The sequence below is a fragment of the Anguilla anguilla genome, chromosome 13, assembly GCF_013347855.1.
Source record: "Anguilla anguilla isolate fAngAng1 chromosome 13, fAngAng1.pri, whole genome shotgun sequence".
NCBI lineage: Eukaryota > Metazoa > Chordata > Actinopteri > Anguilliformes > Anguillidae > Anguilla > Anguilla anguilla.
Genome location: NC_049213.1, coordinates 37320379 through 37334773, shown reverse-complemented (window position 1 = coordinate 37334773; position 14395 = coordinate 37320379). Strand labels below are relative to the sequence as shown.

General features: G+C 48.7%; 1 protein-coding gene across 3 annotated transcripts; it reads right to left on the bottom strand.

The window, feature by feature from the left end:
• Positions 1 to 703: 703 nt before the first annotated feature.
• On the bottom strand, positions 704 to 13744 carry phtf1 (putative homeodomain transcription factor 1). 3 transcript variants are annotated; one of them, XM_035388721.1, is made up of 17 exons: positions 13057 to 13744; positions 12477 to 12583; positions 12304 to 12360; positions 12139 to 12208; positions 11732 to 11890; positions 11053 to 11221; positions 10506 to 10623; positions 10025 to 10198; positions 9193 to 9420; positions 8228 to 8356; positions 7343 to 7648; positions 7092 to 7223; positions 6252 to 6338; positions 3793 to 3981; positions 3416 to 3511; positions 2825 to 2950; positions 704 to 1875 (listed from the first exon to the last, which is right to left on the bottom strand). In XM_035388721.1, the coding sequence occupies exons 2-17, from the start codon at positions 12504 to 12506 to the stop codon at positions 1855 to 1857; spliced, it is 2091 nt and encodes a 696-aa protein (XP_035244612.1). In that variant the 5' UTR covers positions 12507 to 12583; positions 13057 to 13744; the 3' UTR covers positions 704 to 1854. The 3 variants fall into 3 exon arrangements, with proteins under 3 accessions (XP_035244612.1, XP_035244611.1, XP_035244614.1); XM_035388720.1 differs by having other exon boundaries at positions 9193 to 9423; positions 13057 to 13743; XM_035388723.1 differs by having other exon boundaries at positions 3793 to 3948; positions 9193 to 9423; positions 13057 to 13742.
• Between the last annotated feature and the right edge of the window lie 651 nt (positions 13745 to 14395).

Sequence of the window (14395 nt, the reverse complement as noted above, 5' to 3'; positions counted from 1 at the left end):
AAAAAAGTAAGGTATTGTTTTGCACTGAGCAGAAGTTTACACCATTTTAATTAAATAAAAATATAGAGTGATGTTTGAAAAATACTTTAAAAAGAAAATATCAAACCAAGTATAGTTTTGATAAATAGTTTGATTACTTCCACTAATTCAGTGATTCCAGCACCTAACACTTAATGATTGTTAAGCTTATTCATACTTAATAGTCACAAAAAATGTACATTTATGCTTTTCTTCCCACTCTGTTGATCCATAATTAGGAAATACTAATTGAGCCTGAGTTCACACTGTCACTGGTACACTAGAAGCACATGGACTCCTTCAGTGCACTCACCGGACAGCCTGTAGCTATTTCACACCTCGTAGTCCAAGGCCCAAGGGCGTGCAGATAATACTGTACAGGATCTCTCAGAATCGGTCTCATAACCTGAGAACTTTTGCCATGTTGTGGGAAGGAACTAATGCATTGCTTATGGCTGGGATACAGTTCTATCCGGTTCAGACTGGTTGAGAAGTCTACAAGAATGGAACTCAAATTAAAACTGCTCAAACAAATGTGGGGAAAAAAACCTCCACAGAACCATGTCCACAAATGGCAAAAAAAAAATACCATTCAATACAGTAATAAAGTGGTGTGGTGCTGGAATATATCCAATGCATTGCAGTGACCACAAAGCTCGAGGACCAGTAAAAACATGAGACAAGCAAAGGCAATGTAGGCATTTATGATACTGAAACATGAAATAGCACTGGAGGAATGCATTCCACAAAAAAATATAAACCCTTTGAAAGTGCTAACAAATGCATTTGTCCACCACACTGCCAGCACACAGCTAGCGCTGCTGAACATACATTGAGTTTTTTTTTGTAACAGGGGAATGTCAAGTTCAACAAATCTTTTCATTCAAGCTCGGCGGCAAGTGAAAATGTTGGTTTTCACAGTGGTCTACAGTTTTCAGAACCCAGTACATGTCACTGAAAAAAAAAACAAAAAAAAACAGTATATTTCAACAATCATAAATATATTAATAACTAAAATGCAAAGTGCAAGGAAAGCTCAAGCTTGGAAACTATGGGCTTTGGGGGAAAACAGTTATTCTAAAAACCAAAAACCAACTAAAACTAAAAACAAAAAGATTGACAGTGAAATAAAATATTTTAAATAATATCAGCTATTGTAGTTTTCCGTTAGCTCCCAACAATGCTACAAATCTACCCATTTCAATTGTGCTGTGGAAATGACAGTTGCAAGGACACGGCCGCTAACTGATCTCAAACATTTTCAATCTCTCTCTGCTCCAGACCCTGCTTCGCACTTCCGGATATTGTAGAATTTCCTGTCTCCCCACCCCCCCCACCCCCCACTGTCCGTTCCGTTTCCGCAAGGGAAAGCCAAATACAATGAACTATTCCCTGTGAATTCCTCGCTCCAATCCATGTGATTGTCGAAAAAAAAAAGGCACTCTTCGGCTACTGCTGACAGTACAATGACCCGCAGCGGACTAAAACCCTGGAGCATGGAAGGGGGGGGGGAGAAAAAAACAAAAAAACATGGGGGAAAAAGGCATTGTGAATACTTCCTTTAATTGCCAAGGCCTTGCAATACAGTGATGGACTAGCTAGTATATCATTTACACTTCACAGGTCCTCAGATCGGAGTGGTGAAATTTGGGCGCCCATGTTGAGGTTCCTCTGTGCCCTCAGGCTCCCAGGCGCAGGACAGTCAGTAGGTTTGCACGTTCGGCTGGTCGTCAGAGCAACCCCGGTCGCTCAGTGCGCCTGCCTGTGCTCATCCTCCAAGGGTGTGTGGGGGGGGGGGGGTTGGTGGGAGTGGTGGTTGAGATAACAACATGGCTTTCATGGTTTAATCTTCCACAGCTGCAAAGATAAAAAACAAAGAAAACAAGCTTTCAGCGCAGTGTGCGCGCGTACTGCGTACAGCACAGCAGATTGCCTCCGCGGGGCATTCGAACGCATCGTACGCGTCTCCAGGGTACCGCTACGCCACCACATTCTCCGTTCTTTCATTTTTACCCAATAAAATGTTGTCAGGTGTGGGAGGGGGGGGTCAGAGGGGGTTAAACTCACCCCGATGATGAAGCCCAGCAGGTCACTGACCATGGCGGAGACGGTGGCAGGTATGGGCGGGGGGGGGGAGGGGGGGTTTAGGGTGGTCAGGGGGGCGTTAAACTCACCCCGATGATGAAGCCCAGCAGGTCACTGACCATGGCGGACACGGTGGCAGGTGTGGGCGGGGGGGGGTTTAGGGCGGTCCGGGGGGGGTTAAACTCACCCTGATGTTGAAGCCCAGCAGGTCACTGACCATGGCGAACACAGTGGCAGGTATGGGTGGGGGGGGGAAGGGGGGGGTTTAGGGCGGTCAGGCGGGGGTTAAACTCACCCTGATGTTGAAGCCCAGCAGGTCACTGACCATGGCGGACACGGTGGCAGGTGTGGGCGGGGGTGGTGGAGGGGGGGGTTTAGGGCGGTCCGGGTGGGGGTTAAACTCACCCTGATGTTGAAGCCCAGCAGGTCACTGACCGTGGTGGACACGGTGGCAGGTGTGGGCGGGGGGGAAGGGGGGGAGGAGGGGGGGGTTTAGGGTGGTCAGGGGGGGTTAAACTCACCCTGATGTTGAAGCCCAGCAAGTCACTGACCATGGCGGACACGGTGGCAGGTGTGGGCGGGGGGGGGAGGGGGGGTTTAGGGCGGTCAGGGGGGGGTTAAACTCACCCTGATGTTGAAGCCCAGCAGGTCACTGACCATGGCGAACACGGTGGCAGGGGTGGGGGGGGGTTTAGGGCAGTCAGGGGGGCGTTAAACTCACCCTGATGTTGAAGCCCAGCAGGTCACTGACCACGGCGGAAACGGCCGACAGGATCACCACCCGCGTGATGTTGTAGATGAGGGGGTTCACGGTCAGCCCCAGCAGCCGGAAGGGCGTGTCCAGCTCCTGAGAGGGCAGGAGAGGCGGAGACAAACGCATCAGGGGGGCGTGGATCTACGATGCTGCATGGGTTTATTAGCCACACCAATGCTAAATCTAAACTACAAAATTCTGTCCCGCAACCCATTCGCTTCCTAATAAGACTACATTCCCCATTTCCCTCTTGCACCCACTACGGCCGCTAACTTCATGTTGTACAATCCTGTATTGGCTACTAGTATCAGCTGAGACTCATATAACGTAGCATCAGAATTGTTTGTTGCCCAAAGCTCTGTGTGTGCACTTATGCAAGTTGCTCTGGATCTACTAAATGCTTAATTGTTAATGTAAATGAGACTGCAGAAATGCCATAGAAAGAAGGCTTGTTTGAGCTCATTGGCCAGCAGAGTCTTTAAAAGTTGGAATTATACACTGGTATCAGGACTTAATGAGGCCAGAACGAGGCTTTCTGAAGCGGACAGGTGTACTCACCTTCATCAGCTTCGTGGCCAGCTTCAGCACGTTGTTCACAATGTTCAGCTCCTCTTTTTTGTTGGGCTTCTTCTCCATCTTCAGATACAAATTAATCTGCAGGCCAGAAAGAGAGGTTGGGACTGGAACACACTGGCTCTCGCAAATAACTTTACAGGCACATCGCAGTTATAGCCTCAAAAGTACAGCAGCGTCACCTTAATCACTGCGCTATAAATCCTGGAAAAAGCCCTGCTACAGCGTATGGCATTTTACACTCCATCCCAGGTCAGCTGTTAAAAGCAGAACCCTTTAAGGGCATACTGTAAATTTGCGGAATTCCAGGTCTTAAGAGAACGGTCCATTTTTGATGATGTAAGAGAGGGGGCGTGGCCTACCTGCTCGGTCAGCAGCACGGACACGTTGCTGTACTTCTGGTTGGTCTCGGCGCCCAGGGTGGCCAGGCGGAGCAGGAACACGATGAGCGACGTCCCCCAGATCATCAGCTCCCAGTTGATCTGCGAGTCCAGGAATGTGTGGTGGCTGTGGAGGAGCTGGGGGTCGGGCGGGGGGCGGGGCAGAGCAGGCTAGAAAATCATTCACTTCCTGCTCGCTCCTCATCTCATTGAGCACCGAACTCCACAGCTAGTCACTTTCACCGCAAAATAAGTCAGACTTAACAAGTGTTTTAGTCTTGTACTGAGACTTAAAATTTATTTTAGTAGAAAATCAGCTTGCTTTTAGTGACTTTTCTTTGATAAGTGCAACTATCTTCCGCCATTGGCAAATCTTGGAATGAGTATAACTCTCACCATCATTGGCAATCTTTTTCTCTTATTTTTTAGTCTAAATATAAGAATAAAATGCTTATTATGATTGACTTATTTTTTTATTTTTGCAGTGTTCTTCAGCTCCCTGTATGCCACTAACACTTTCTGACCTGTAGAGGGCACCGTTTCCATACAAATAGCAACCAGCTCAACGGTCTAATTAAGTTTACAGGAAGAATGAAAACCAGCAGAGCCTGTGGCTTTGCCAGACCAGGGTTGCAGACCCCAGACTTAGGCTGCTACAACCCAATTTAATTTTAGGATCACAGTGCCGATAGACTCCTCTCCAAACCTTACACAGGAGCAGTTTTTTTTACTCCAGATCTGAACTGGATGCAGAGACAGTTACTTTGGTAACTTTGAATGGACCCTGTGCCTGGAGATCTACCATCCTGTTTGGATTTCACTCCAACAAAGCACACCTCACTCAACTGCTAGAGATCTACCGTCCTGTAGGTTTTCACTCCCACCCTAACAAAACACACCTCATTCAACAGCTAGAGATCTACCATCCTGTAGGTTTTCACTCCAACCCTAACAAAGCACACCTCATTCAACAGCTAGAGATCTACCGTCCAGTAGCTTATCACTCCAAACCTAACGAAGCGCACCTCATTCAACAGCTAGAGATCTACCGTCCTGTAGGTTTTCACTCCAACCCTAACAAAACACACCTCATTCAACAGCTAGAGATCTACCGTCCTGTAGGTTTTCACTCCAACCCTAACAAAGCACACCTCATTCAACAGCTAGAGATCTACTGTCCTGTAGGTTTTCACTCCAACCCTAACAAAGCACACCTCATTCAACAGCTAGAGATCTACTGTCCTGTAGGTTTTCACTCCAGCCCTAATGAAGCACACCTCATTCAACAGCTAGAGATCTACTGTCCTGTAGGTTTTCACTCCAGCCCTAACGAAGCACACCTCATTCAACAGCTAGAGATCTACCGTCCTGTAGGTTTTCACTCCAACCCTAACAAAGCACACCTCATTCAACAGCTAGAGATCTACTGTCCTGTAGCTTTTCACTCCAACCCTAACAAAGCACACCTCATTCAACAGCTAGAGATCTACCGTCCACCTCATTCAACAGCTAGAGATCTACCATCCTGTAGGTTTTCACTCCAACCCTAACAAAGCACACCTCATTCAACAGCTAGAGATCTACCGTCCTGTAGGTTTTCACTCCAACCCTAACAGAGCCCACCTCATTCAACAGCTAGAGATCTACCGTCCTGTAGGTTTTCACTCCAACCCTAACAAAGCACACCTCATTCAACAGCTAGAGATCTACCGTCCTGTAGGTTTTCACTCCAACCCTAACAAAGCACACCTCATTCAACAGCTAGAGATCTACCGTCCTGTAGGTTTTCACTCCAACCCTAACAAAGCACACCTCATTCAACAGCTAGAGATCTACCGTCCTGTAGGTTTTCACTCCAACCCTAACAAAGCACACCTCATTCAACAGCTAGAGATCTACCGTCCTGTAGGTTTTCACTCCAACCCTAACGAAGCACACCTCATTCAACAGCTAGAGCAGAGAAGGGCAGCAAGGGCCATATCCATTTCTGGTTTTCACGCCAAGTTCCCGCCTTAATTACTCAATAAGCCCGAACATTTCCGCCAACTGACATTTTTAGCTTCATTTGCTGAGAAGCGCATGAGTGACAGCTGAAGACCGTTCGTGGACCTGCATGAAACGGTTTACTGTGATCTAAACTGCAAGTGAACCAGTGTTGGCGTATACAGATAATCAGCTCATTTAGCCTGAGTAATTGGCGGAAACAAAAGGCTGCACACACAGCGGCCCTCCAGGACCAGAATCGCCCACCCCTGAGCTAGAGAACGCTGTGAGCTGCTAATTAGCAGAATCGCGTGCGCCAAATTAGGGCAGCAGTGAAAACCTCCAGGAAGGTAGATCTCCAGGAGCAGGGCTGGGAGCCACTGCTGTAAACCGTAAAACAGCGGAAAGGTCGGAGAAGGAGGGCTGGCTTTGGGACACCGGTGAGAGAAATGGCAGACCTGTGCACAGCAGATGAAGGCGATGGAGAGGGCGAGGAGGAAGATGGAGGAGACGATGACGTCGACCGAGCGCTGGGGGCCACGCCTCTGCGAAGAGGAGCCAACGACAGCGATCGTCAGAATAAGGGGTTAACAAAAAGCGGAATCTGGACACGGTCTTAAATTCACTCAAAATACAATACGCACGAGCACATGAACGCATTATACGGTTAACCATTTTTAAAAAATTTGAAGTATGTGTATTTGGTCGCAAAATAGTTAAAAGTATGCCTATTTTCAGGTCAGTTCATAGTACCATAACAACTGAAAAGCTGTACGCAGTCTGTTCCATTTTTTGGGGGGGGGGGGGGGGCTGCAGATGTGTGGAAATAAGGCCTGGGTGTGCAGGACTGTCCTAAAGCCAGGGAGCACTGCTCTAGAGGCGGGGATTCTTCAGTTTGATTCTGTTAGTATTATGAAGGGGGTGAGGAAAATAGCCAAAGGTAAATTCTTCAGACATTAGGAAATATTTTAAGCTTGCCAGGTCATGTAACCGAGGCAGAAACTCTTTTCAAGACCAGGCTTGACACGGTGCTAGATTCCATCTAGTTTGTAGGGAAATGGTGAGCACTTGGTACCCTTTAGTGGTAGGAAAAACTGTTGGGCTGAATGGCCTGTTCTCATCATAGTGTTCTGTTGTAGCTCTACAGGAGGGGAGGACTGCTCAACTGTTGGGGCAGAATCCCAGAATCCCACTGTCCTCGCAGTGTTACTGGAATGTTCTGTCAATGTTATGACACTAAACGGCAGCAGCAGCGTGACTCCCGTCTGTGTTCGCCAGGCTGCTCTACGGCGGCTAACCTTGAGAAAGGAGCGCAGCGACAACCACATCTTTATGTTCTGCACTTTCTTCAGCCTGAAGTGGGGGATCTCCGACTTCTTGGCCTTGCGCGCGGACGTCAGGTGGCTGAACAGCTTGGCGAAGAGGAGGCGCTGTGGGGGGGGGAGGGGTCAGCGAGAGAGAGGGGTCAGCGTGGCACTTGGTACGGGACGTCCTGCCAACGCAGCGGGCATGGCATGGCACGGCACGACGAGGCGGGGCGCGGCCTCACCTGCTTGTACGTCCGCTCGGCCACGCACATCATGAAGAAGAAGAGGCCGGTGAGGCACACCCGCTCCAGCGTGGTGATGAGGAAGAGCACGTACGCCCGCGCGTCCAGCGGGCCCAAGGCCATGTCCACCAGCTCCGCCAGGGAGACCCAGCCCAGCTGGGTCACGCTCACCTGCTGGGTCACGTTCAGCTGCTGGCTCGCGCTCAGCTGCTGGGTCACCCGGAAACAGAAGGGGAGCAGGGCCAGCGTGGTGGTCAGCACCCCTCCCAGCATCAGGTAGCCCACGCCCTGCTCTACCGTCTTCACCTGCGCCAAGGACAACAAGCCGCTGCTGTTAACCCTTTAAGGGATGTCTCCCCTTGTTTCTAGAATGGTACTTCAGTCCTCCGCCAGCTAGAGGTCACAATAGTCTCTTTATCAAGCCCCTTCTCAAACAATTGTCCCATTTGCACCGCCTCAGTAATCTACGTTATATAAAGTAACTGCCACTAATTAAGCACAGTTGATGATTGACAGCGACGTTTACAAGCGACACTCACATGTTAAATTCACTTCCCTATGGGGATCCCTGGAGAATAACCACTGAAACAAAAGTTTAAATCCCTGAATGTCACATGGTGGAGATAAACTAACTTTGGCGTGAGATGTGATTAGAATACTCTTGACTGAAAATTCTAATGCTGGTGTCGCAATCACTACCGTCAAAATGAACATTTTCAAAACCTCGACTCTTCAAAGGGTTAAAGCTGAAATCACAGGATATGCACTGAACTAAAAGCCACTGAAATTTGTTGTGGGAAACTAAGCTAGGCATGCACGGCCGGACAGTTGCAACGTTTGTTTTATCTCGGAATAAAAAAAAAGTAAAAGTCACACAGGACTGACCCGAGTCAGAATGATCCCGCTGATCTCCAGCACAGACATGTCTGCCTTTTTACACTCCCCCTGCTCCCAGATGATGGCGCTCACGCGGTCATTGGAGGGGTGGCACGCCTGGAGCCAGGACAGGTTGCCCTGAGGGGTGGGGGTGGGTAGGCGGGGGGTGGAGAGGAGAGCTTTTACACACATTATACAGCACAGCGCGCACACACTCCACTGCAGGAACACACCCCCACAAAAATGGAGGGTAAACTAAGGGACAGGGGAGGAAGGCCGGATTTATCACCGGACACGGAGCGTGTGTGTAGCGGAAGCGAAGCATAACAGTCATTTCCTGTGTGCTTCCTGTAGCGCCCTCTGCGCTTGACCGCGGCTTGCGTGACAGCTGTAATCCACTTCCGCTACTCGAATGCTACGCAAACACTCCGTGTCTGGTGTAAATCCGGCCTAAGGGTTCATTAGCCCAAGGCTGGAATGAAACAGTCAATAAACCCAGCAAACAAACGATGACAATCGCTGACTCGATGAACCGAAAGACTTTTCTGCCTTTAGCAGGGCGCTACCACTCAAACGCACAGGCGACACGTAACAGCGCCCCCTGCTGAGGGGGCAGTGAAACCTCCCGTCAGTGTAAATAGGGACTTTAGGCACCGACGGCTATGGCGACCGGAAATAAATCGGTGCTCTTTTTGCACATGGACGAATCTGACCTGCTCCTGTCTGACACCACAGACCACAGCCTGCTGATCTACTACGGGGAAAGCAATACTTTCATATGGTAGATCAGCAGGTCACCATAGCCGTCGCCACAGCCGTCGATGCTTACAGTCCCTAATATGTCCCTCTGAACAGCAGTCACGCTGAAGTCTTACTTCACACCTCTTTAATTATGAAACTACATATCCCAGAATCCACACAATGCCGTCACGGGTGACCACGCCCCCAGGGAGGCGGGGGTTTTGTGAGCTCACTGGCTGGAAGCTCTCGTCTTCGCTGGAGAGGATGTTAGGTGGGGCCAGGCCGTGGCAGTGGGAGCCCCCTCCCTCGCTGTCGGTGCTGCCCGTGGAGGCGGAGTCCGGGTCCTGGAGAAGCTCCTCCCACATTGCGTCGTCGGTGTCCGAGGCGGGCCGGGGGCACTCGGAGGGCCGCAGGCGTTCGACCTCGCGCGGGGGAAGCTTGGCGGTCTCGGGCCTGTCCCCCTGCTTCACGACAGGACACCACAGCTCACACACAGAGCGCGCACTGCAGGACAGCCTCCTGTCCTGAACAAAACTGAGTCCACATGCATTCATCTGCCAGGCTCTTTTATCCAAAACAACTTCCCCAGTCCAAACACCAAACCGAAATATCCCAAATAACCACAAGCACCACAACACAACAGGTATTTACACACGTTTAAAACAAAGCTGACTAAACTCAGCCCCTACACAGGTGAGTGAGATAAGATAATAAAGTACAGAAATGCTTCACAACATGCCCTTGTACTAATCAGGGCAACACTGTTTTTGCTCACTTCAGCAAAAACAAGGGAAGCTTAAAAGACTTGGGCCCTGTATCACAAAGCACGATTACAGAGCTGGCTGGATAAGCGCACAGAGTAAAACCCGGAACCCTCCCAAATCTGGAACATGGACTGAAGTAAAGAGGGCTGTTCTGGGTTTTATTCAGTGTAGTTAACTCAGCAGTCGTGATGCTTCATGATACAGGCCCTTGATAAATGAAGTAATGCAACTGTAGCTGAAGCTTGAGTAAGTAAAAGTAGTAGTAGTTGGCTGCTGGGAAAAGTAGTCATTTGAGCTCTACCCGAGCGGAGGCGGGGCTCTGCTGTGAGTGGCGGCTCCTGTTCCTCAGGATGGTGGCGGGCGTGGCTCCGTCTGCCAGGATGTGCCTCTCGCACGAGGACAGGCGGTAGGGCTCGACCTCCTCCTCGCTGGACAGCTCATCGGACGCCCCGAACGCTGACCGCCCCACGCTGTTCTGTAACACAGCCGCGCCACACAGCAGGTCAGCCGAGCACAGGCAGACAGAGCACAGAGCACAGGTACACTGGTGCACAGGTACACAGGAATGCAGGTGCACAGGCATGCATGTGAGAGACCCGTTTCAGCAGGTCAGCCAGCTGTAACAGAGCACAGGTGCTAAGGTACAGAGAAATGCAGGTACACAGGTATGCATGTGAACAGGTATGCAGATGCACAGGTACACATGTGCACAGGTACACAGCAGAGCACAAATACACAGGTGCACAGGTATAAAGGACCACAGGTAACAGTGCCTGCCTCACCTGTTTCCTCTCACCACGGTAAAGCCTCCGATTCTCCAGCAGTTGCCAGGCCTGTACCTCTGATTCCAAACCATCTGTCTGCTCCTCTGCTTTCTTCAGGCCCCGCCCCTTCCTTTGCCTACAGGAAGTGGCCATCAAACGGGTTAAACTTGTGGCAACTCAGTTTTACAAAAAGGGGTCAGTGATACCAAATCAGTTGTTAGAAAAACTGTGTCCACTCAGGCAAACTTCGGTGTTTTGATCACAAATAGCATCTTATAAACACTCTATAATATAGAAAATGTCTACAAAAATATGTGTGTGTGTGTATGAGAGTATTTGTGTGTGTGTGTGTGTGTGCGTATGAGCGTATGAGTGTGTATGTGGGTTTGTGTGTGTGTGAGCGTTTTGTGCGTGTGAGAGTGTGTGTGTGTGTGTGTATGAGTGTGTATGTGTATTTGTGTGTGTGGGTTTGTGTGTGTGTGTGTGTGTGAGCGTGTGAGCGTGTGTGTGTGTGTGTGCATGTGTGTATTTGTGTATGTGTGTGTGTGTGTCTCTGCAGCTTCACCTCTTCCTGCGCGTGGGGCTGGTTGCAGGGCTGGCCGCGGGGCTCCTGTTGGACTCGGTGGAGACTATCTGACAGTGCACCGTGCCCAGCAGCAGCATCAGACACACGGGCTCCAGCACCTCGCTCGCACTGGCCGCCGGCACCTCCAGGCACATGACCAGCGCTGCCACTGCGGGGAAAATCGCTGCCATGGAAACGGTTCTAGAACGTCTCAGCCCATTTCAGGAGCAGCTAGCTGGCTACTTACAGCTCTCCAGGGCTGTCCCGAGTATATATTTCTTTGTCAACCCAAAATAGGAAAACAATGAACAAAAATGTCATTCTTCTCCACTTCTGTAATTCACTCTGGATACTAAGTGATTGTAATGCAATACAATGTTAACAGACTCTCACAGTAGATAGGCTCAGTTCTTCCTTTTTTTTTTTTTTTTGTAAGGACAGTAGTCAGTCTGTCCTGTTTATACATTTTTTTCCCACTTCATTCAGACGGGGGAAAGCAGAGAGAGTTACAGAGAGATAGCATGACTGCACAGAAAGTGCTACGGTAGGGGACCATCAGTCACTAGCTGGCTGACGGTCACTTCACCACACCGTGTCATGATATTCTGCGCTTACAATAGCTCATATGGGAAAACGAATGCATCAAATACGGGCCGGGCTGAGCTGTGGGAAAGCTCACCTTGCAGGAGGTAGAGAAGCAGCAGCCAGACAGAGATGCACCTGGACGTCACCTGGGTCCACCATTGAAAGAAGAAGGGGAAGAAGAGCACTCTGACCAGACCTTTCCGGGTCAGAGCGGTCCACGGGCTCTCGGGCTTGGCCTTGCTGAATGTGGAGCCTACAAACCAGGCCAGCGGTTAACACTCTGGGTTTCTTTTTTTATTTTTTTTAAATACTCAAACGGTTTACAGAAGCTGCCATAGATTCACCAGTATGCACAGTATGACACTTTGGACAAGCAAAACAAGGCCTTTTGTTTTTACCTGTGCAGTGCTGATCCAGCGAAACCGGTTCAGAGACATTCCTGAATGCTACAAAAACAATCTTGCACTGTTTTTTTTTTTTCCAAGCAGACAGAAGACTCACCTCTAACCAAGTCGACATCAATAAGATCAGCTTTGATGTGCCCTGTCTTCTTTGGTTTGCTGCCAATGCCCTGTTGATGGTAATCAAACACATGCTTTTAGTGTACAGCCTGTCGTGGCAATGGACAACAAATTAAATTGACCACAGCACCAAAATGTACAGTACCTTCAATTCGGTGTGCTCCAGGGATTTCTCCCAGATTTGCTGATCATACGCCCCAATCTGTGTGCAGACAACAGCATTTTAGACCTGGGACAATAACCCTGAAAAGGGACTGGCTGCTGGGGTAAAGGTTTGAGACTGTGTCTCAGCGCAATGGGGACGGGACAAGACCTCACCTTCTCCTGATACCACGCTATCCCTGCCATGTTTGAGAGGTCTGACGGCGCGGACGATTCCGTCTCAGGTCATTTCGGCGTGAGTGCAGGAACTGGGACTGCAGAGGCTGGGCGCAATACACACACGCACGTAAATACGCACGCAGAAAAAGAAACTATCACTGATCTCCAACAGAAAAAAGCCATCCAACAAAACGTTAACGTCACAGTAACGTTAAGTGCCAGTTTGCAGGCTGCATTAACAGGCTAATCACTCAGCTTACAGCTAGGCAACTTGCTAAAGCCACCTAACGTTACCAGCGTGTCTGTAAGTTACCTAACTATACCTTACGCTCCTTATATAACTGGTAATTCGACTAAACATTAACAGCAGGCTACCTTCAACGGTAACGTTCAATCATGTAACGCAATACAAATGCACGTCTGCTATTCCTAGAAGTCACATTTTACTTGCTAACTATATTCAAAATCAGTTATCTAGCACCAATACATCCCACACCTGTGCAACAAAATGGGTCAATTGAGGAAAGAAGTTAGCCAAGCGAATCACACCAAGTTGGTAAAATTACGAAAAACTTACCCCAAGCAAAAACTGATCTTGCTGCAGATGACATGGGAATAATTTGGTCGAATACAGCACTAGCTAATGCAGCTAGCTAGTACTACGCCAGGTGATGGTCTGTGTTGCATTCGGTTGTCATACCAATCGCTGCGTCCAAACGAAATCAGAAATGCCATAAAAGAATGTTTTTATGCCGATTTGATTGCTTCCATTGATTGACACTTTAAGACAAGTTAGCTAGTTCCGGCTAGCTTGTTGGGTAGCCTTGCTGATCTTGCCTTGCTAGTGAGCCAAGTTAGCCATCTTAGCTAGGTAGCGGATTTATCCCGAAATACATTTCAATCTGTCCATATTCCAATTGCGCAGTTCAATTATTTCGCTTACTTGCTATCTAACGTTTACGAGAACGCACACATAAGTAGTTATCAGCAGTTAGAGAACTAGCATAACGTTACTAGGAAACGAAACTAATCAGCTAGTCAGGAATGCTAGCGAGCTACTTATCAATCTAGTTAGCTTTCTGTTACACCGCCCTCTATCCCAGTATCAGATTAAGTTGTTTACAGAAGCACTTATATTTGTCCACAAATATTGAAAAGATAAACATTAAAAAGATGCCTGTACAGGCGACGATGTTGTGGGAGATTTGTACAGTCAGCTTCCTTGTTTTGGTTATCAGTGTTGGACTTCCTTTTTCCGGGTTGACCGGCCACGTGGGTGTAACTGGTAAACTGGACTCGGGGTGGGCGTAATAAGACGTGTCATTAATTTTGAGTGAATAATTTGAGCACGTTTCGTATTTTTATGCTTATTGGTGCATTAGTGAATATTTCAAAAGTATTCTTATGGTAAATATAAATATATTATTAATAATTAAGGCCCTTATTCATTTTTTTGTGTAGGCTATTTAAAATTATTTTAATTAGCAGTATTAATCTGATTCACCTGGGTGCAATGCTTGTCCAATAACTTTGTGCGCGCTATTGAGACGATTGCGTGCACATGTCTGCTCTGTTTGGACAATGGGGAAAGGCTTTTTAAAAAGCATAGAGCCGCAGGAATGATGTATAATTTGTGGCTACCTATGTTGTTCCAGCCGATGGCTAGAGTGGGCGAGCTAGGATGTGTACGCCCAAGTTATTCCAGTTTGGTTTGGCACCGCGGTTATTAGGACAGTCGCTGCTGAAGATCGTTATTGCGAGTGTTTTAGGCGCGGTTTCTCAAAGAACACGCCGTACTCGGCGGAGCGCTTCATACGTTTATCACGCTATCTTCATGGCCGCAGCCCGGGGTGTGTATTGCCGTGGTCCGGTCCAGCTCCCGAGGTGAGACCCCGCGGAAGACGCTAGTCGGCGGA